The sequence below is a fragment of the Carcharodon carcharias genome (genome assembly GCF_017639515.1).
Source record: "Carcharodon carcharias isolate sCarCar2 chromosome 39 unlocalized genomic scaffold, sCarCar2.pri SUPER_39_unloc_1, whole genome shotgun sequence".
Classification (NCBI taxonomy): Eukaryota; Metazoa; Chordata; class Chondrichthyes; order Lamniformes; family Lamnidae; genus Carcharodon; species Carcharodon carcharias.
This window is the reverse complement of record NW_024470814.1, coordinates 886802-910033: the sequence shown is the minus strand read 5'-3', so window position 1 is coordinate 910033 and position 23232 is coordinate 886802. Positions and strand designations below refer to the sequence as shown.

Here is a 23232-nt window from a genome sequence, read left to right as displayed (position 1 = left end):
TGTGTATGTGTGTGTGTGTGTGTCTGTGTGTGTGTGTGTGTGTGTGTGTTTACCTGTCAGTCATTACTATGGGAGAAATTTCTTCTTGTGCACTGTTTATATTACATTATGTGAATGTGGGATCACACTTTGACTTTTTAACATCTTACCATGGGGTTTATTCATTCCCTGTCTGTGCATGGGGATTTCAAAATGCACCTAGTTATTTGCTGCTGTGTGACTGTGTGTTTTATTTTATAAATGTTTGTAATTGATTCTGGGCTTTACTCTTTGTCTTTGACTCTCTGTAATGCACTTGTGGCTATCATTCTGCACACTCCTCTGCCTGAATTGTGAAGATGCATCTTACATTGATTGTTTCTGACACCTAATGCATATTTTCCTCATTGCCTCTCAGTTACTGATATGTGGATGTGCAGATTTTATTCTGTCTCTGTAATTTTGTGATATGTCAGTGTGATTCATTTTCCTGTTGTTTGTGTCAGGATCAGAAACCTGAGCAAGGTGTAGTTGTATTGACATTGGGCTGGTAATCTGGAGACACATGGTAATGCTCTGGGTTTGAATCCTGCCACGGGTGATCGTGGAATTTGAAATCAATAAAAATATGAATTGAATTAATGATCACCATGAAACAATTGTTGATTGTGGTAAAAAAAACCCTTCTGGTTTATTAATATCCTTTAGAGAAGGAAATCTGTCATCATTGTACATGTGATTCTAGACTCACACTTAAACGCCCTCTGAAATGGCCTAGCTAGCCACTCAATTCTAACAAAGGCTACAAAGAGGTCACTGACAATAGCAAAATTAGCCATGTCGAACCTGAAGGACAAGAGCAGCAGATAGATGAAAACACCACCACCTGGAAGTTCCCCTCCAGGGCACTCACCATTCTGACTTGGAAATATGCTACTTTTGCTGGAGCAGAATCCTGGCAATCCATGCCCACAGAACTGTGGGTGTACGTACACCACAGGGACTGCAGTGGTTCAAGAAATCAGCTCACCACCACCTTCTCATATGCAACTAAATGCTGGCCGAGCCTGCGAAATCTACATCTCGGGAATAAATAAAATAAAAGTATGATATTGTATGAGATCTTTGGTATTAAATGTTGCTTTATGAATGCTGGGTACATTCAATGATTAATTGAGTAAATTTCAATCAGCTTTATTACCTGATATTTAAATTGCAGCCAATGTTCCATTCTTGTGATATGCATGGAGTACACTTCAATCTGATAATGGCTGTGAGTTTGGACTGAAATAGGTGGACCTGCCATTCAGAGGTACTGAGTAGGAGTGTATTGTGATTATTCCAACCATTTCTTCAACCCCGCCCCCCTCTGACGATTGAATTGAGCACATGTATCTGGTTTTTGACTCTGAATATTACTCTTCGTGGTGATGGTGGAAATGATGCTCTATCTGTATCTCTGCACTCTGTGAGTAATATCATACCTGCCGTCAGTTAGAAGGAGACGCCTTTACTTTCAATTTGGCTGGGGCAATCATCAGCTTCAAACTGATCCCTTCATCTATTTGCCTAGAGGAAGAAACATATCTCTTGTAACTCAAGATCAGCGGAGGCTTTTGAAAGAACATAGATCTCTGTAAACTGTTAACTGTTAATCAATGTTTATAATGCTCTATGAATCATAAAGAACAATAAAATAGTATGATGTCTGATTCCACTTCAGCAACTGCTTCCGTACTTTTCAAACAAGTGAGTGACATTCAGAAACAAAAAAATAAAAACAAAAAAAACTGCATATGCTGGAAATCCAAAACAAAAACAGAATTACCTGGAAAAACTCAGCAGGTCTGGCAGCATCGGCGGAGAAGAGAAGAGTTGACGTTTCGAGTCCTCATGACCCTTCGACAGAACCTGAGTTCGAGTCCAAGTTTTTCCAGGTAATTCTGTTTTTGTTTTACATTCAGAAACAATCCTGACCTGTCCTGCTCCAAGGATGTCACGAGCCGCGGGGACAGAGACATTGATCAGGTGAGGTTTTAATCTCCAGCTCCCATTGTAAGAGCCGTCAACTGAAACCAACAGCCGCTGCTACAAGGTTTCTTTAACACTTATCACTTGAATAGCTGGTGCCTGCGATGGGTGATCTTCACAAGATTGTTCCCCATCCTCACTGTCCGTCTGTTTCCACTGTTGCCTGTCGAAATGCCGACAAGTTGCACGAATCAGCAGCTAAACTTGGAATATGCGTTACAGGTTTGAGGGGAGAATATCCCAATAGTTTTCAGTTGCAGCTTGCTCAGGTTCTGTCTCCCTCAGCAAGGCCACACACAACCCCAGAAAGGCCTCTCCCCTTCCACCCGCTCACTCCAAGTTTCGGAACACGTTCCCGCTCCGCTCCGCCTCTTACAAACAGACCCCGGTTCTCCCCGAACTTACCCCGAGTCAATATTGATTTCTGTGTCTACACTGACAAACCGGTGCACTGCTTTTATCAGAACGCTGTTTACTCGCTTACCCGGGCACTAATATTTCCATTTCAATCTGTTTAAAACAAAGGTCTCCCGCTCACTGAGTGAAAAGCCTTCAATGGCGGAGACTGGAAGAAGCGTAGCGCAAGCGCTCTTCTTGTCAGGTCTGAGGAGCTGAAGGAGTGCAGCACTGCGCATGCGCGTCCCTGCGATGAACGTCACAGAATTAACATCATTTACTCCTCCCCTCAGTCATTGTTCTCCAGCTTGAGCATCACAATTGGGTCTGTGTGGAAAGTTTTATCCAAGGCAACATTCTGGTTATCTGAATATCCTTGGTCACCCTTGGTTCTCTGGACTTGTTACTCCTTCCTATCATAATAGAGAGATTATGTTGAGCCTGTCCCCTCCCCATTTCATTTTTGAACACCCCCCACTATTACTCTGTAGATTTCCCCACAAATAACTCTTCCAAGTCTAACTTGTCCAATTCCTAAAAACAAAAAAACTGCGGATGCTGGAAATTCAAAACAAAAACAGAATTACCTGGAAAAACTCAGCAGGTCTGGCAGCATCGGCGGAGAACAAAAGAGTTGATGTTTCGAGTCCTCTTAACCCTTCAGCAGAACTTCTGAGTTTTTCCAGGTAATTCTGTTTCTGTTTTGTCCAGTTCCTCCCTTATATTACGAAAATCCACTCTCCCCCATCCAAAAGATTTTTATTTACAACTTGTCGATATCTTTGTCCATAACAAACCTAATCTGTACCATATTATATTTGCTATCACTAAAATGCTTGCCCAGCACCAGTTCAGCCACCTGTACGGCTTCATTCCCCAGAATTACGTCCAGCAATGCACCATCCCTTTTTGGACTCTCGACATATTGACCGAAAAAGTTCTCCTGTTCACATTTCAAAAAATCCACTACGTCCAAGCCCTTAAAACCTTTACTATCCCAACTAATGCTGGGAAAGTTGAAATCACCTTATATAATTACCTTATAGCTATTGTTTTTACACACCTCCACAAATTGTGCACATGTTTGCTCCTCATTTTCCCCTGACTCTCTGGGAGTCTATAATTAACACCTAATAATATGGTTGCCCCGTTTTTATTTCTAAGTACCTACAAAGTTTCATTCAATGCATCCTTACTGCAGCAACTGACTCCTTGGTTAATAATGCAATGCCTCCTCCTCTTTTACCCCCTCCACTGTCTCGCCTTAAGTTTCTATATCCCGGAATGTTGAGCTGCAAATCCGGCCCTTCCCTCAATCAGGTCTCAGCGATGGCTACTATACCACAATTCCAAGGTTTTCAATCCTCACCCTTAACTCATCAGTTTTATCTGCAATACTCCTGGCTCTAAAGTTGAGGCCATCCAGCTATGAACACCCCCTTGAAGATTATTGCAGCTGTACTTCGTCTGTCGTGATGGTTTTACTGAATTATGATGGGCCCTATTCTGCTAAAATTCTGTGTCCCCTCCCCCTGCCGAATTAGATTGAACTCCTCCAAACAGCACTAACCGCTGTGTGTGTGCCTTTCACTCTCTGCCTCTATCTCCCACTCTTTATCTCTCTCTCTCACTCACTATTGAACCCTCTCTTTCCTTTCTCCCTTCCTCCCTTTCGCCCCCTCCCCCCAACCCGCTCCCCACCCCATTTCACTACTTCTGGTGCTGTGAATGTTACTGAAGCTATGATCAGTCCTCCATTGATATGCGTGACACCGTTAGTGTTCCCCTACTCTCAGAAATTCAGATCTGACATTGTATTTGATTATCTCTAATAAAAAATCGAAGTGTGTTTTGAAAATCTCTGTCACTGCCCCGAAAGTGACTATCCGCGAGTGCGCCTTAACATATAATTGGCCCGCTCTGGTTGTTGAGCTAGGAGTACATTGCAAAATGTGAAATTGTGACCTGTCAGTTCATGAGGAGCAACATAAACAGGGAGTTCTGGGGGATCGGGAGCAGATAATTTATATTGTCACCTGGAATAAACATCTTAATGTGAGCTATTCAGATAATAGCCTGAAGTCACATATGATTGGCTCTCACACAGAATCTGCAAGGCCCCATCTCTCAGCGTGTTAAATGTTTTTTTTTTCCCTGAATTTACAATCTATAGCAAATGAATAGAAAGAAGAGAAAAGTTCGAAAAGTGAGGTAATTCTCTCCTGAGACCCTTACATTAGATATTAGTTTCAGTCTGTAAAGATGTAGATGTGAATATTGTTTAAGAGAGCATTGGAAGTGGGCGGGCGAGTGAGAGGAATGAAACTTTGTTTTTGTGTCGGTTCTGATCTTGAGATTTCCGAGTCCCGCTTGCGAAAAATAAAAATATTGACCATTCAAACATTCCCCCTGTTCCCCAGCTTAACACCGAAGTGAGATTTCAAGAGCATTTCTGTGTTATTTTCTAGCTTTCAATCGAAAAGTAGAGGACATGTCAGCGATCGGGTGAAGGAGCCGCAGTAAATCGGGTTTTAATCGAAATGGGAGTCTTCAATTCGCGTGAAATATTTTCGACAGCAAACATTACAATGTCAGAGATAAGAAGGATTTAGTCTGGGACACTGGAGAGCGGGAATTTCCATGGAATTGGGGAGGTTGTGAGGAGAGAGAAACACAGAGAGGCAGCAGCAGCCTAGAGCTGACAGCAGCTTGTCTCCGCCCCGTCCGCTCGCTGCCTTTAAGTTGCTCAGTGCCGCCGCCAGAGGCTTCATTTCTCACCAGGTTCACATTGACAGAGACACGTTATTGTGCAGAGTCCCGGAACATGATCGATACCGCATCCGCCGAAACGGCTCCTCCAGCCGCTCCTGCCGCCCAGGTCAAGACTCCCAAGAAGAAGAAGAAGGCGGCTCCCTGGAGCGGAGCAGCCGGTCCCAAGCTGGGCGAGCAGACCCTCAAGGTTGTGGCGGATTGCAGCGATCGCAAGGGGATGTCGCTGCCCGCCATCAAGAAGGCGCTGCGCGGCAAAGGGCTGGATGTGGATAAACTCGGCTCCCAGATCAAGCAAAGCATCAAGAGGAATGTGAAGAATGGCTTCCTGGTTCAGGTCAAGGGCACGGGCGCCTCGGGATCCTTCAAAGTCCCTAAGAACACAGCCCCGGGGAAAGTGGGGAAGAAGGCGAAGGCAGCAGCTGGCAAGAAATCTCCAGTGAAGAAAGCGGCAGCCAAGAAGGTGACAGCAAAGAAAGCAGCGGCCAAGAAAACTCCAGTCGAGAAAGCAGCAGCCAAGAAATCCCCAGCCAAGAAAGCAGCAGCTAAGAAATCCCCAGCCAAGAAAGCAGCAGCCAAGAAAGCGGCCAAGAAGTCGGCAACTCCAAAAAAGCCGGTGAAGAAAGCAGCCCCCAAGAAAAAGTCTCCTGCCAAGAAGGTGACGGCCGTCAAAAAAGTGGCAAAAGCGAGGGCCAAGCCAAAAACGAGATAAACAAAGACAGGAAAGAAGGCAAAGGTCCCAGGCAAGTTGTAAACCTCTGAACCCAAAGGCTCTTCTCAGAGCCACCCACATTTCACATGAAAGAGCTGATCACCTGATCATTTGATCCCTGTCTCGGAGCTGAGAGCAGATTTCAGATGGAAATGTTTCATTTTCCTCCAACGTAAATCCTATTTTCCCGCTCACTCACTGACACTGTCTCCACTCGACCCCTCCCCAACTATGCAATAAAACACAGGGATGACCTTACAGCACCCTAACCGGCATGTGTCAGAGCATATTCAATGGTAATCTTTTCTTTATTCACATTTTCAGGGTGAGAGTCAGCAATAGAGTGAGCATCGCTCCAAAGTCCGCCTCACAACTGAGGCCCATACCTGTTGTTTCTCTAATTCTGTTGGAGGAGATGTTAGCGAATTTCTCAATCGATTTTGGCAATGTGGAGGGGAGGGTTCGGGGTCGAGTCTAGAGTTGTGTTGGTATAGAATAGCAGAGGGATTGAAATCGAAGTAGACATTTGACTCTTAATAGAACTGCATTATGGAGGTGGGGATATTAATGAGAGGATTGGATTTAATACCTACTATTTCCGAAATAGCTGGTTTATGATTTTGAAGTATTTCACGTACGTTTTAAGCTTTTTGTACAGCACCCTTCAGAATTTGATAAATAATTGTATTTCGGGCAGGCAGGAGGAGGGTCTGTTTTACCAGAGACATTGCCCTGACTGTCACTCAGGCTGTCTCGCCCCGCCTCTCTCACCCTCTCTCTCTAAGTCTCCCTTTCTCAGTCAGGTCGGGGCGGGCTGTATAAAAGCGGAACATGAAGATGCTTCCCCAATCATTCAGCAGCAATTTGACTGAAGAAGCATCATGTCTGGTAGAGGGAAAGGAGGCAAAGGATTGGGGAAAGGCGGAGCGAAGCGGCACCGCAAAGTGCTTCGCGATAACATCCAGGGCATCACCAAACCGGCCATCCGCCGCCTGGCTCGCCGTGGCGGTGTCAAGCGCATTTCGGGCCTGATCTACGAGGAGACCCGCGGGGTGCTGAAGGTTTTCCTGGAGAATGTAATCAGGGATGCTGTCACCTACACCGAGCACGCCAAGCGGAAGACGGTCACCGCCATGGATGTGGTGTATGCTCTGAAACGCCAGGGCCGCACTCTCTATGGATTCGGCGGCTAAACAAATCGACCTGACTATAACAAAACCCAAAGGCTCTTCTAAGAGCCGCCCACAACCTCACATTGAGAGCAAGTGACCTCAGAGCGGGAGAGGGCATACGAGGTCTTTGTCTTTTGCCATTAGTGCCTACTCCTTTCTGAATACAATCGTCAGTCGCTCAAATTTCACCGTTTAATTTGGTCCGGTTTTCATGATTTCATTTCATTTCTTCCTTCCGAAACTGGATTCCAATCTTGGCTGAGGAATACAACAGCTCCCACAATAACACCGAGTTCACAAGAAAAAATAATCATCATTTATTGTACTTTGATCAGTTGGAACTATTTTGAGACACATTACTCGCTTCTTCCCACTGTTTTAACCCTGTCTTTTTTCTTCGCTTTCTTTTCCTAGTTCTTTGACGCATGACAGGACCTGGGAGGTACCAGTAGCTGATCTTTACATGGATCAACCTGTATCGATGCAGCATTTTGTGTAGTTCCAGTAAGCACTGAGCAGAGCTTTATTCTGATAAAAGCAAAAAAAAAACTGCGGATGCTGGAAATCCAAAACAAAACTACCTGGAGCATCTCAGCAGGTCTGACAACATCAGCGGAGTGGAACACAGTTAACGTTTCGACTCCGTATGACCCTTCAAAACTAAGGAAACATAGAAGAGGTGAAACTTAAGCTGGTTTATGCGGTGGTGGGGCAGGTAGAGCTGGATAGAGGGCCACTGGCGTGTTTCAGGACGATCAATGAAAGAATCCGAATTTAAATGGGAATGTAAGGCACATATTTAGTGGCCCTTGCAGGGGAATATGTTGCAGCAAGCATGACACAGAATATTACCGATTCATTGATTGAAGGATAAAAATGCTGTTGATCACGTAGATTCTGCGTCCTAAGCCGAACGGAAGGGTTAAGTAGAAGCTCTGCTTTTGGTGCATGGTTTGCACTGTGAAGATGCATTTACGCACATTGTGGAAGATGTTTCAAAAATATAAACTTAGAGATAAAGATGGTTTAAATAAAGTGTGCGCAAGCTCCTCACCCACAAACGCATCCCCAGTCATAAATCTCTGGATACAGTGGTCACACCATTCTTTCTTTAACATCTACAGCGTTTTGACATGAATAAACCGATATCGTTGATCAGGTTTATACGTGAGATGCAAAATTCCGCCCCTCAGTAGGAGTTTTATTCCAGCCTGCTCTAAACCGATCAGGGAATGAACGAGAATTTAATCCATGTTCAAAAGCAGGAAGTCGCAGCTGGGACCGAAATGGGGCTCGCAAACATTGAGAACTTATGTTAATTTTGATTGAAACTGATTTCATCTGCCTTCAAACTAGGTTTATTTTAATGTCAGTTACTCGTCCCTCTGAAATTGGCGGGCATTTGGAAATTGATGAACTGTCAGTTTCTGCTCCACCAATCAGGGCCCAGAAATCTATGCAGCCCCGCTGCTCTTTTCAAATTTCTCGGCGGGATGGCGCTGCATCCAATCAGGAGAGGAGGGAGGTGACGGACAATGTCTTAAATAGACAGACACAGAGCGGCTTCATCATTCTCAGAGTCTGTGTTCCACAGCGTTTGTTATCATGGCCAGGACCAAGCAGACAGCGCGCAAGTCGACCGGAGGGAAAGCTCCCCGCAAGCAGCTGGCGACCAAAGCTGCCCGCAAGAGCGCTCCAGCCACGGGCGGCGTGAAGAAGCCCCATCGCTACAGGCCCGGCACTGTGGCTCTGCGGGAGATCCGCCGCTACCAGAAATCCACCGAGCTGCTGATCCGCAAACTGCCCTTCCAGCGCCTGGTGCGGGAGATCGCTCAGGACTTCAAGACCGACCTGCGCTTCCAGAGCTCGGCCGTCATGGCCCTGCAGGAGGCCAGCGAGGCTTACCTGGTGGGGCTCTTTGAGGACACCAACCTGTGCGCCATCCACGCCAAGCGGGTCACCATCATGCCCAAAGACATCCAGCTGGCGCGCCGCATCCGCGGGGAGCGCGCCTAGACTGACCCTAGCCGACTGTAGACTGACCCTACCCGACTCTAGACTTCAACACCGGGAACCACAAAGGCTCTTTTAAGAGCCACCAAGTCGGTCAGAGAAAGAACTGCGATCTATTGTTAACTATTCCGGCACTTAAACCTATCCATCCTACCAGTTATTCAATTTGTTCCCCTTCTTTTGATGGGATTTCCAGATGATTCCGTTAATAAGTGTAGGTCATTTGATTGGAAAAGGGATGAGTTTATTATTCTCGGGTCCTTTTCGCAACTATTGGCAATTGGACGTAAATAGATGCGGCACCCACTCCTCCTGATTTCTGCTTAAGACAACAGTATCAACATGAAGTGTCTCAATGTAACGAACGCTTTTACACATGACTTTAGAAATGTATTGTAATTAGGAATCGATAGGGACTGCATCGCACATACTGCACGCAGGGGATTGACCATAGTTCAGTCCTCTGGTGCACTTCAAACTCCCATCTAGACCTGGGAGAAAATATCAATTTTGCTTCTAATTTCCACTTCTCCATCTCTTTCGCATGGTCCATCTCCAACACTTCCCTCCCTTCCTTGACCTCTCTGTCTTAATCTCTGGTGATAGACTGTCCACCAACATTCACTACAAGCCTACCGACTCCCACAGCTACCTCGACTACAGCTCCTCACACCCCGCTTCCTGTAAGGACTCCATCCCATTCTCTCAGTTCCTTCCCCTCCATCGCATCTGTTCCAAAGCTGCCACTTTCCAAAACAGTGCTTCTGACATGTCTTCCTTCTTCCTTAACTGAGGTTTTCTATCCACGTGGTTAACAGGGCCCTCTTCCATGCCCGGCCCATCTCCCGTGCCTCTGCCCTCACACCCTCCTCTCCATTACAAACCCATTATAGGGCCCCCCTTGTCCTCACTTTTCACCCCACCAGGCTCCACATTCAAAGAGTCATCCTCCACCATTCCCACCAAACACATCTTCCCCTCAACCCCCTCTGTCAGAATTCCATAGGAACCGTTCCCACTGGGGCACCCTGGTCCACTCTTCCATCACCCCCTACACCTCAACCCCCTCCCATGGCATCTTCCCATACAAACACAGAAGGTGCAACACCTGCCCGTTTACCTACCCCCTCCTCACCATCCAAGGGCATGCCTTTTAGGTGAAGCATTGCTTTACTTGCACGTTCCTCAATTGAGTCTACTGCATTCACTGCTCCCAATGCGGTTTCCTCTACATTGGAGAGACCAAACGCAGACTGGGTGATCGCTTTGCAGAGCACCTTCAGTCTGTCCACAAGCATGACTCAGACCTTCCTGTCACTTGCCATTTCAACACACAACCCTGCTCTCATGCCCACATGTCTGTCATTGGCCTGCTACAATGTTCCAGTGAAGCTCAATGCAAACTGGAGGAACAGTACCTCATCTTCCGAATATGCACTTTATACCATTTGAGACTTAACATTGAGCTCAAAACTTCAGCCCATGAAACCTCTCCTTCATCCTCACCCCTTTTTTAACATTAGTTTTTATTTTCTAATTTTTGATTTTCTTACACTTGTTTTTATTCTTATTTTTAATTCATTTTCATTTTTAGTCATTTTTATCCCTGCCATTTGGCCTATTTTCGTTCTTTTTTCCCACCACCTTCCCCTCCCCCCACCCCACCCCCTCAAGGGCTATCTGTCACTTGCTCATGTTGTTTTTTCCAGGGTGTTTACCATTGTCCAGTTATTATCACATTCTGCTTGATATCCTTAATGTCACCTAATGCCTCAAGCCTTAATGCCTAAAACCAGTACCACAACCATCAACAGCCCTTTGACCTTTTGTTTATGACATTTTTGGCAATCTCTCCTTTGCCTCCACCTAATGCTGGCCTTCTATCTAGCTTCACCTGCTTCAGCCGCTTTAAGCAGTATAAATTTCACCATATTTTTGCTTCTCTTAGCTCTGAAGAAGGGTCATAAAGGCTCAGAACGTTTACTCTGTCTTTCTCTCCACAGAAGCTGTCAGATCTGCTGGAGTATTTCCAGCATTTTTTTGTTTCTGTTTTAACTCAGTATATTTGAGATTCAGCCCTGAAATCAGGAGTAAGACCACCGAGCCTCAAGAGACTTTTAAAAAATATAAACGTAAATTGAACATGTGTTAATTTGCCAACAAATTAGAGACATACGCATGCCTACCAATTACTACCATTATAACTTTCAAACAAATCCCCAAATTAATCAATCCCTGGTAAGTGTCCACCAAGGCAACAGAAATGCAAAGACTTTAAGCAGAAACCAGGCAAAGTACATTTGACCTTACAAATTTAAAAAGATGTTCCTTGAAATTTGGTTAATTTTCAGACCCAGTTTTAGACTTACAGGCTGGTGTTATTTTCAATGCCCCTGCCTTATATACACACACTTCTTTCTGTTTATAGCTGGCTTTTGCTTTGAATGTAAAATTTCCATTGTATCACTAGGCTTTTAACGTTACATCTCCGAAAAATAATACCCTTTCATTCCCTCAATTTTATTAGTAAACTGGAAAAAGAAATAAACACATTGCTTGGCCACTTCTCGCTAGATGCAGTTTACTCCCAACCTTGAATGCTTTACTCAACAAGTGCAAATTTACACTTTACCTTCTATCCTCTTTACGTTTACCTAATTAACATCTCAAAACTACTATACATCAAAACGTACAGACTAGCTGGCTTCTTTCCTTCTCTTCCCTGGCAACCCACCTCCCTTTCACCTTTCCACTTTTGGATTTAAAAGGGTGACAGAAAAAAGGTTTAGCTCTATGCCTAACTCATAATCATCAGTTATCTCCGCTGTTTGTCTTCGCATTCGAACCCACGGTTCCTCCACATGAGTCCTCACTACTGAAGAAATTGAATCTTTAAATTCTTCCAAAAGAATTACCCCTCTAAGAGGTATGTTGTCTCTGTTTTAACACCCGTATCCACCACTCAAAATTACTTTTTTTTAATCTCTCAAACTCAATATTTTTGCCTAGGCTGTTTTCTCATATTCCTAACGTTCTGCCTGTATGCCTCAGGAACCAACTCATGTTCACTCAAAATATCCTTTTATACAACATCCTCATTCAACAATACCTCTTGAGATAGCGAAGCATATATCTCATGCACTCTAGCCACCAACCTAGACTGCAACATCAATGTCCAGCACTCCTGTGACATTTCATTTGTTTAGCTATCTTCTCAAATGAAAAAATAACGGCTCAACATTTCTTTCCTCAAACTTTGGAACAGCTGGTACAAATGTAAACATCTCCCCACTAGGTTTTAGGTTAAAGGTTTTTGTTTTCATTATCTGAACTCTCCTCAGAATCCTAGATCTGTTTTTTAACTTCCAACCTTTTAAGCAGGTACTCCCTTTCTTCTTCTTTCTCTCTTCCTCTTAAATCTCTGTCTTCATTCTTCATTCGTGCCTGCAATTATAATTCCAGCTTATTTTCTTTATTCTGCCTTTCTGCTTGGTGCCTTTGAATTTCGCTTTCTCTTTCCCTTCCTTCTAATTCAAATTTCTTTTTCAGTTCCTTTGCTTGTTCAAATTCAAGAGTCTTCATTTGTAACAGAAGTCTCACTACCTCCAGCTTGTGGCTCACTAGTGTCAGGTATTACTTCCAACTGTAGATGCTGTGCTATAACTTTAATTATGTCTGCTTTCTTCAGCCCTACAGGTAACCCTAATTTTAATTTATCTGCTATCTCTTTGAACTTATTCTACTTTTTGTAACCTAATCAAAGTTATATCTTCCACTTCCAGGCAATTCTTAGAAATTGCCAAAGCCATCTTGCAGTCTCACCACTTATAAAAATAAACCTCACGAGCTCTTGAATTCAATGTGCTTCTTGTACTCATAATATTAAAATTCACCACTTCGAAACCAATCAGGGAACTAAAAATGTTATTCTACCAAGAGGCCTCCGCTGTTATGACACAGCAGTTGGTGAAGATGGAGTTTGTTTAAATCCCAGAGGGAAACTTGAAAAACTGCCATAACCTAAATTTTCAATTGGTATGTTTGAGATGCTCTGAATTCAGGAATAAGACCTCCGAGCCTCAGGAGCTTCTTAATGTAAAACTAAATTAAACATTTGTTAAGTTTACAACAAATTAAACACACACACACAAAAAAAAACATGTCTACAAATTACTACCATAATAGCTTTAAACATATCCACAAATAAATCACTCCCAGTTAAATCTCCACCAAGGCAACAGTAACCCATAGATTATAAACAGCACAGTTGATGTTATGAATTCAAAACAATGTTTCATGCAATTTAGTTCCTTTGCAGACACACTTGTACGCTTACAGGCTGCTAGATCTTAAATGCCTCTGCCTTAGACAGGCAAACTCATTTCTGTTTATACGCGGCTTTCCCGTTAAATCTAAAATTGCCATTGTATCACCAGGCTTTTAACGGTACATCTCCGAAAAATTATACCCTTTCATTACACCAATTTTATTAGTAAGTTGGAAAAAAACACATTTGCTTGGCATCTTCCAGCTAGGTGCAAGATTTTACTCACAATCCTGAATGCTTTATTCAACAAATACAAATTTACACTTTACCTACTATCCTCGTACATTTATCTAATTAGCGTCTGAAAACAATTATAGATCAAAGCATTCCGACTTGGCTTTAATCCAATTAAGACACACGCAAATATATAGTCAAATATATAGGCACAGACCCAAATACAATTCCATTTTAGTAACAATTTCCCACAACATTACAGTAATATTCCTTCCTGACATTGCCTTACCAGCGGTGCTGAGATCCCATAAAAGAGAAATATAAAATCCAGACCTGTCAGTCTTGGGACATAATTGTAGATTATTGCACATTATTCAATCATTGGTGTGCGATGCTCTCAGTTTCTGGCATGTTTACTGTTGCTTAAAACCTGTACCTGTCATTTTTGGATCAGTTAGCATTGGATACAGGATGAACAGGAACTCGTCCACCAGAAAATGGCAGATTAAAAAAAAAAGTGGAAATCGGGAATGGTGGGGGTGTGGAAACCTCCACTGCCTGCATTCATACCTAGCACAAAGAAATAAGGTCGTGGTCGTTTGAGGTCAATCATTTCATTCTCAAATAATCGCATCAGAATGTACATCGGGTAATGTCCTAGGCTAGCCACCCTTAACTGCTTCACCAGTGTCCTTGCATCCATCATAAGTTCTGAAGTGGGGAAGTTCACTGATGTTTGTGCAATGTTCAGCACCAATTGCCACTCCTCAGATATTGGAGCAGTCGTATCCATTTTGAACAAGAATTTGGGAACATTCAGGCCTGAGCTGTTAATTGGCAAGTAACATTAGAGCCAAACAAGTGTCAGGTACAGACTAGCACCAGCAAGAGATAACCTAACCATGTCCCCTTGACATCCAATAGCATTTTCATCGCTGAAGCCCCCACCACCAACATAGGGGGGGTTTCCAATGAACAGAAATTGACCCGGACCAGCCGTATAAGTATTGTGGCTACAAGAGTACATCAGGGGCTGAGAGTTCTGCGGCGAGAAACTCACCTCCTGACCCCCAGAGACTGTCCAACATCCACAAGGCACTAGTCAGGAGTTTGCAGGGATACCCTCCACTTGCCTGGATGAGTAGAGATTCAAACAGTACTCAAGAAGTTTGATCGCAACCAGAACAAAGCAGTCTGATTGACTGACAGACCACCCCACCTTAAAAAAATCAATCCCTCCACCAACCGATGCACAGTGGCAGCAGTGTGTACCATCTACAAGATGCACTGCAGAGACCCCCAGCACAACCTCCCTGCTCTTATATCCTATGATTTAATTAACCGAGGCTGTCTAAAATGCTGGTTAGGACACAACTGACGTACTGCGTGCAGTTCTGGTCACCACATTATAGGGAGCACATGATTGCACTTGGAGAGGATGCAGAGGAGATTTACCAGGATGCTGCCTGGGCTGGAGGGTCTGAGCTATGAGGAAAGATTGGATAGGCCGGGGTTGTTTTCCTTGGAGCAGCGAAGCTTGAGAGGGGACCTGATAGAGGCGTATCAGATTATGAGGGGCATAGATAGGGTGGATAGGAAGATACTTTCCCATTAGTAGAGCTGCCAATAACCAGGGGGGATGGATTTAAGCTAAGAGGTAGAAGGCTAATAGCGGAGCTGAGGAGTTTATATTTTCACCCAGAGGGTGGTGAAAGTCTGGAACTCACTATCTGAAAGGGTGGCTGAGTCAGAAACCGTCGTAACATTTAATAAGTATTTAGATATTGACTTGCGTTGCCATAGCCTCCAGGGCTATGGGCCAAACGCTGGGAAATGGGAACAGTGTTGTCAGATCTTTTTAGACCGGCGCGGACACGATGGGCCAAATGGCCTCCTTCGGTGCTATAAACGTCTATGAGTCTATGGCTGTAAGCCTCCTATATGGATTTAAGAAGATGCTTTAAAAAAATGAGTCATAGCATCTGTGAGTGCAGTCGTAGAGGACGCCAGAGTGCTTTCAAGCATATAGCTGGAAAGGGACGGGAGAATGGAATGCAAGATCTGACTGCGACACTATTTGTGACTGTGAAAGGTAGGGAAGATGATTGGCAACTTTATGTATCCAATCAAGTAGTACAGAACGTAATAATGACATCATTGTGAATTAGCCAATCATGCACAGGGATTTCACTTATCCTTCATTAGCATAGTACGCTGCTGTTGCCTATAAAAGGAGAGTTCCGAGCAAGGTGCTGGTTATTGTGACGGAAGGGGAGAGTCGGGATGGGTGATGAAAAGAAAACAGCGTCTAAGAAGGGAGCTAAAAAAGTCGTCAACAAGGCAGCGACCAAAAGCGGTAAGAAGCGGAAGCGATCCAGGAAGGAGAGCTACTCCATATACGTTTACAAGGTGATGAAGCAGGTCCACCCAGACACCGGCATCTCCTCCAAGGCCATGAGCATCATGAACTCGTTCGTCAACGACATCTTCGAGCGCATCGCCGGCGAGGCTTCCCGCCTGGCCCACTACAACAAGCGGCAGACCATCAGCTCCCGGGAGATCCAGACCGCCGTGCGCCTGCTGCTGCCCGGGGAGCTGGCCAAGCACGCCGTGTCGGAGGGCACCAAGGCGGTGACCAAGTATACCAGCTCCAAATAAAACCCTTCCATGTACTAAACTGAAATGATAATAAACAGAACAAAAAAAAAGCGGGCTCTTATAAGAGCCGTTCAATTTCTCTCTGAAGGCTACGCCACCGCGCGGTTCATTCTGTTATTTCTACAGGCGTGATTTTCATAACTGCTGTGCGCCTCTTTATCATGAGTACTTTTTTTTTGTCCGATGGTACGAGTACAGAGGTTCCTCTTCAGGCGCCATTTTATTTTGTATTCGGCCTGCTCTCGGTATAAAATGAGTCAGTATTATTTCGTTCTCGAGGCCTTTAGCAAGTCTATCTTAGCTACTAGTGCCGGTGTATCCATTCATTCAAATTAATGAACTCAAAATAATTTTAGCTGCCACAGACTCAAACTGTTCCCCTGCATGTCACACACGACCTAACCAAAGAGGGATTGTTCTTGCAATATTGCCCAATAATCTGATTTGTTACTTCTCGGCGGAATGGTGCACGCTGAATCAATTTATATCATTTATACGCACAAAAGCAGTTGACGCCCTGTAAGCAAGACTTAGAACATGGGATTCTGCTGCAAAACGCACTTCCTCATCTGCCTTTCCACCGCAACCTGGTGGATTTCATGAAGCCATTTTGAGATTTCCAGCGTCCGCAGTTAGTTGTATTTGTCTTTGAGATTGGTGGCTATGTTGTCAATCGGAAATTTGCCCAGTCCCATTTCCCTTTAATCAGCCAGTGAGGAAATGTGGACAGAACCGATATTTAAATTTCACAAGTCCCCTTTCAAAGTAACAAAGCAGATAAAGAGAATGAGTGGAATCCCCCCCCCCCCCCCCGCCCCCACAAAAAAATGTCATCTCTTAATTCTTAATCCCTCACGAATTGCAGATTCTCTTTGACTTTGGGATTCAAGTGTGCAGTGCTAATTCAGTCGCTTTCAAACGTCCTTGGCGACGGGAATGAAGCCCTATTTACATCCTCTTTTGTTCCACGAGCGTAAACGTTTGACTTTTGCAGTAAATCGATTGTTCAAGAGAAGCCTCTCTGCCATCCTGTCAGAAAGACTACCGGCAGCTAAGAAAAGAGCCGTCGCGCTGTGGATCTTTATTTCCCGGTCCATTCTGCAGATCTGGTGACAGTCCTTTCCCCTGCTTAGACTCCGGTCTCTTTTAACGTGTACATAATTCGCAAGGTCCAAGCTATTGGCTGTTGGTGCCATCTGGTGGGTAACAAAAAAAAAAGTCCAACAATATTCATTGTTACAACTCAATCTGGAAGAACCTCTTTCACTGAATTTTCGTTCGGATTAATATGATTGCAAATCATTTCATTAGCAGCGTAAAGACACATGGTGAGTAATTTCATAGACAGAGATAAAAGCAGAATAGAAAGATAGCTGCGGTATTCAGAACAGTTTCAGAGATGTGACTATATTCCTTTAAAAGGAAACGGGGGCAGGAAAATTTTTACACAGCGATGGTGGTATAGTGGTGAGCATAGCTGCCTTCCAAGCAGTTGACCCGGGTTCGATTCCCGGCCATCGCAATCGGAAGCCTTTTATATACCCTATAGCAAGTCGAAGCGGAATTGCGATAACTTTCAGCAGAATTTCACAACCAAATTATATGTTTTTTCTATTCATTCACGGGATGTGGGCTTCCCTGGCTGGGCCATCATTTATTGCCCATCCCTATTGGGCTTGAGAAGGTGGGGGTGAGCTGCCTTCTTGAACCGCTGCAGTGTGTGGTGTAGGTACACCCACAGTGCTGTTAGGGAGGGAGTTCCAGGATTTTGACCCAGTGATACTGAAGGAACGGCCGATATATTTCCAAGTCAGGATTTTGAGAGACTTGGAGGTGGTGGTGTTCCCATCTATCAGCTGCACTTGTCCTTCTCGATAGTAGTGGTCGTGGGTTTGGAAGGTGCTGCCTAAGGAGCCTTGGTGAGTTCCTGCAGTGCATCTTGTAGATATTACACACACTGCTCTTACTGTGCGTCGGTGGTGGAGGGAGTGAATGTTAGTGGACGGGATGCCGTTCAAGCGGGGCTGCTTTGTCCTGAATGGTGTTGAGCTTCTTGAGTGTTGTGGGAGCTGCACTCATCCAGGCAAGTGGGGAGTATTCCTTCACACTCCTGACTTGTGCCTTGTAGATAGTGGACAGGCTTTGGGGAGTCAGGAGGTGAGTTACTCACCGCAGAATTCCTATCCTTTGACCTGCCCTTAAGCCACTGTATTTATATGGCTGGTCCAGTGTGAAATAAACTCTCACATTCCAGAGGTAGACGCCTATAAAGAAAAGGCTACTCACATATTAGGGACAGAAAGATAAAGAGTAAGAATGTCACCTCACGTGAACCGACAGGCATAAAATATTTAAAAAAAGACACGCACATACCAGAAATTGACAGAGTCAAATTCACAGTCACAAATCAAAAGGTTCAAACGTTAATACAGTTAGGGGAAACTAACAGATATAGAACAAACTCTACACTGATATACGAGATTGGTTGAGAGAAATGCACACATTCATATGCAGACGCTGAGAGGAAAAGATTGAAACATTCTAACATCTCAGTGGTAGATGGATGTTGAGAATCCTCAGTCACGTGCAGGAGATAAAAATGTACGTATGCTACCAGAAACTGAGAAGTGCGGGTTATAACCAGGATTCGCAAGTCAGAAGCTGATAAAGAGAACAGAAGCTGATAAAGAGAACTTAAAACCGACACTCAAATGCTAAAAATTGACAGATACGCCACACTCACATACCAGAAACAGGTGCAGAATGAAGCCTAGATTCACATTCGGCAAACCGACAACTAAAGAATAAATGCTGCATTCATATTCTAACAACGGGTTAAAGGGTGCTGAAATGTTAAATCACCGTTTCACGTGACCGATGCGAACTGGTACAGAATAAAACCTACATCATCATATTATCAATGGTACAGATTAAATCCATCGCTCACATAACAGAAGCTGACGGTTCCAGGCTAAAAATCGGACTCACGCACTAAGACTGAAATATTGAAGATGCAGTACGAATTCCAAACTTCAAGGGCCGAATGGACGCCTCTGTGCCATAATGATTTTATATTTAGGTCCAAATATTGACAGATAAAGGGATGAATCCAAAACGCCCACAGGACACAAGAGAACGTTAGAAACAGAATGAAGTATCAGAGGCTGACATTTACAGAATGAATCCCACGCTCGCACAACATAGCAAATTCAAACAGGTACAGTGTAATTCCTGCACTCCTACGCAACATCACAGAAACAAAGATCAAGAGGCAAAACAACGTTCATATACAATACAAGCAATTGAGAGGTACTCAATTATTCAGGCAATCAAATACTGCTTCAAGGACCAATGATTGGAAAATTAATCCACACCCTCATTCAGGTTAAAGCACTGGCAGGGAGAGTATGAGGCCGACATTCACATAAAATACCGGAGACTCATACAAAATGAATTGCAAAATCTCGTTCAGTTCCATAGGTGCACTTTTAATTACACACACACTACCAGAGACAGAAACATAACAAAAACAAAATGAACTCTCTTTCACGTGAATTATAAATGGTAGCCTGACTCAGGATTAAACTGTCAAATTCCGTTCCAGAAAACGACAAAGAAAATATCCTCCGGTCGCGCACAATTCCAGGGACTGACAGATACAGAGTCTATCTCACGCTCTCATTCCATGCTAGAGACTGATAGGGAAGGAAAGAATCCTATAATCGCAATGACCTGGTGCCGGCAGCATTGATAGAGAATTCACTGAGAATTAATCCCACCCCGTGCAAGAGTTGGAGAGAATCCAAATGGCTTGCGGTCACCAAATTAATCCACGACAATGCACAAGACCAGACCCTGACAGATGACGATTACCAACGGAAGTACAGGCGCTGAGACTGTCAAGTACAGATGGAAAACTATACTCACATAGAGAAGCAAAGATCGGCGACAACATAGTGCATCTCACCCACACACACACACAAACTTCAGAAACTAAGAGCTGCTGAATGTTGGAGTACTGCAATGGACACGGACACTGAACATAATTGTCTGGCTGACACTTGAGAATTGAAGATTTTATTTAGTTGTTGTTTGTGAGTTGTGAGTTGACAATTTGCAGCACAGTGAAACCAATTATGAGTAACAGAACTTTCATCTTGATGCACGGTCTGGTATGTAAGGTCACATTTCTTCAGTATCTTACTAAGTGAAGTGATAACATATCTTTCAGACTTATTCTTTGTGAGATTTTCTGACTGTAATGTAGCGTGCAGCCCTGTCTACACTGAGCTGAGAAAACTTTTATTGGTGGTGACCGAAAAGGAAAATAATAATTGGAAATGAAAAAAAAAAACAAACAAACTGGAACTAGAGGCAGCAGGAAAAGAAAGGGAAAAGGAGCGATTATTTTTTTTTTAAATTGAAGTGTGAAAACTTGATCTCCAGAGGGAATAGTTCACAATGGAAGAGAGGGTGAAGGAAAGAAACAGATAGTACCAGCATAAAAGCTGGATTTTGAAAAGGAGACATAAGACACCGAGGAAAGATATGATGATAAGAAAACCTTTAACCTCAAACCCAGTGAAGAGATATTTAAATATGTACAAACTCTTCCATAGTTTGAGGAAAGAGGTGTTGAAGTATTCTTCATTTCAGTTGTGAAGATACCTAAACAGATGAAATGGACACAGGAAAACTGAACATTGTTGTTACAACCCAGGTTGGTGGGTAGAACACATGACGTTTATACTATGATGTGGTTTAAAAAAAGGCTACTTAGAGTGCAAATGAATTGGTTCCTGAGGCCTCCAGGCAGGAATTTAGGAATATGAGAAAACAGCCTGGGCAAAATTATATTGAGTTTGAGAGAGCAAAAGGAAGTAATTTTGACGGATGGATACTGGCATTAAAGATAGGGATGACATGTGCAGAAGTAACTATTTTGGAAGATTTTAAAGACTCTATTCCTTCGGTAGTGAGAACTCATGTGGAGGAAGAGAGAGTTAAAACAGTACACCAAGCAGCAGAGGTAATAGCTGATTATGAGTTAGCTCATAGAGCTAAAACTTTTTTCTCCACCCTTTTACATCAAAGAATGATAGACAGTGGGAAAGTGCAAGGAAGCTCTCTATCTCAGCCTTGAACAGACTTAATGACCCAGCATCTTCAGTAAAGAATTCCACAGACTCACTACCCTCAGTAAAGAAATTCCTGATTTTAAATGGGCACCCCTTTGCTCTGAGATTATGCCTTCTGGTCCTACTCTCTCCCACATGGGGAAACAACCTCTCAGCATCTACCCTGGGAAGACCCCAATAATCTTATATGTTTCAATAAGGTCGCCTCTCATTCTTCTAAACTCCAATGAGTAGAGGCCCAACCTATTCAACCCCTCCTCATGAGAAAATCCCTCCATCCCCGGGATCAACCTAGTGAACCTTCCCTGGGCTGCCTCCAATACCAATATATCTTTCCTTAGATAAGGGAATCAAAATTGTTCACAGTATTCTAGATGTGATCTAACTGGTGTGTTACATAGTTTTAACAAGACTTCCCTATTTGAATACAACGAAGTTCTGAGGAACAGGTTTCATAAAGTTTTAAGATTTTGTATGTGAAGGGAAAGTCTTTCCATGTGCAAAGGGTGGAGTAGGTGAAGGTATTAAAATGTTAACAGATACAGTGGCTCGTCAATCCTTAATGTTTTTGGATAGTGACATTCGTTATTCAGAGCGAGTATTGCAGAACCAGGTGATAATAAGTGGCGTTCATGGATACGCTAAATCTATGCTGAACTAGTTTCTGGTCATGAGTTAAGGCGACCGCTGAAATTGATTTATGAGGAATTGGTGGGTCACAATTCAAAAACGTCTCTCATGCAAAATGTATCAAACTTCAGAGAAAGATTAGACAGAGCAGGTGAGTTAGCTAGGGAATATTCAAAGATATCACAGCAAGTGATGAAAGTGAAGGCAGAAAGGAAAGCTACAGCTCATAGTTTTGTTGCTGGGGGAAAGTTCTGGTTCTGTTACCAGTACTGGGTGACTCACTAAAGGCAAGATTTAGTGGACCTTACAGAATTGAAAAGGAGCTGAATGAAGTAAATTATTTAATAAATACTCCAGATAGAAGAAGGAAGCAAAAGATGTGTCATGTAAATATGCTTTAAAATACTTTGACAGGGAATAGGACCTAAAAGAGGTATTAGTGGATGTAGGTAAAAAGAAAGAGGTAGAAATGCAGGATTCTGAAATTGATTTCCCTCTAATCAAATTGGGTAATGAGGGGATACTTGAAAGTGTAAATATAATATTGAGTTACCTTTCAGACAAGTGTCAAAGTGATTTGGAGAAGCTATTGTAGACACACAAAGCTCCTTGTAGGAATAAGCTGGGGAGGACAAATTTAGCTATGCATGATGTATGTGTAGCATTTTCATCTTCAATAAGGCAATGCTCATAAATCCCACAAGGTTATCAAAAGCACAGACAAACTTGCATTTAGACTTCAATATGACATAATTGAATCGAGTTGCAGTAACTGGAATTCACTTCTTGTAATTGTACCGAAACTGAATGGAACACAGAGATTGTGTGTGGACTATTGAAAGGTGAATGCACTAACAAAAGGGGATTCATATCCTATACAATGGTTGGAAGATTGCATTGAGAAAGTGGCACAATGAAAATTTATCGCAAATATTGACTTATCGGAGTGTGCAAGAGATATATCTGCTTTTGTGATGCCAGATGGACTATATCAATTTAAAGTCATGCTACTTGGTATGAAAAATGCAGCGGCAGCCTTTCAAAGGCTGACAAATAAGACCGTTGCAAGACTGAGCAATTGTACCAGTCTGAAAAGCCTCCAGCCTCTATGTTGACGACTTGATAGTTTTCAGTCCTACATTTGCATTTGGAGCATTTGGAAGAATTGTTTTGTCGATAACAAGAAGCTAATTTCGTGATGAACTTGGTTAAAAGTGAAGCTGCAAAATCCCA

The 23232-nt window shown here is 43.4% G+C and overlaps 2 protein-coding genes, 1 long non-coding RNA gene, 1 other non-coding gene and 2 pseudogenes across 4 annotated transcripts; 5 read left to right on the top strand and 1 right to left on the bottom strand.

The window, feature by feature from the left end:
• Nucleotides 1–645: 645 nt before the first annotated feature.
• LOC121274900 lies at nt 646–2575 on the bottom strand. The gene is made up of 3 exons (XR_005942318.1): nt 1808–2575; nt 1181–1548; nt 646–1055 (listed from the first exon to the last, which is right to left on the bottom strand). It is a non-coding gene; the product is annotated as an uncharacterized LOC121274900 (long non-coding RNA).
• A 2655-nt stretch (nt 2576–5230) lies between these two features.
• Nucleotides 5231–5929, top strand: LOC121274915 (annotated as a pseudogene).
• An 839-nt stretch (nt 5930–6768) lies between these two features.
• Nucleotides 6769–7042, top strand: LOC121274914 (annotated as a pseudogene).
• Nucleotides 7043–8625: 1583 nt separating this feature from the next.
• LOC121274865 (histone H3) lies at nt 8626–9075 on the top strand. Its single transcript, XM_041182247.1, has one exon. It carries the CDS (start codon nt 8665–8667, stop codon nt 9073–9075), a length of 411 nt encoding a protein of 136 aa, XP_041038181.1. The 5' UTR covers nt 8626–8664.
• A 6742-nt stretch (nt 9076–15817) lies between these two features.
• LOC121274885 (histone H2B-like) lies at nt 15818–16306 on the top strand. The gene has a single exon (XM_041182275.1). The coding sequence runs from the start codon at nt 15857–15859 to the stop codon at nt 16229–16231; it is 375 nt and encodes a 124-aa protein (XP_041038209.1). The 5' UTR covers nt 15818–15856; the 3' UTR covers nt 16232–16306.
• A 1375-nt stretch (nt 16307–17681) lies between these two features.
• On the top strand, nt 17682–17753 carry trnag-ucc. The gene has a single exon. It is a non-coding gene; the product is annotated as a tRNA-Gly (tRNA).
• Nucleotides 17754–23232: the final 5479 nt, after the last annotated feature.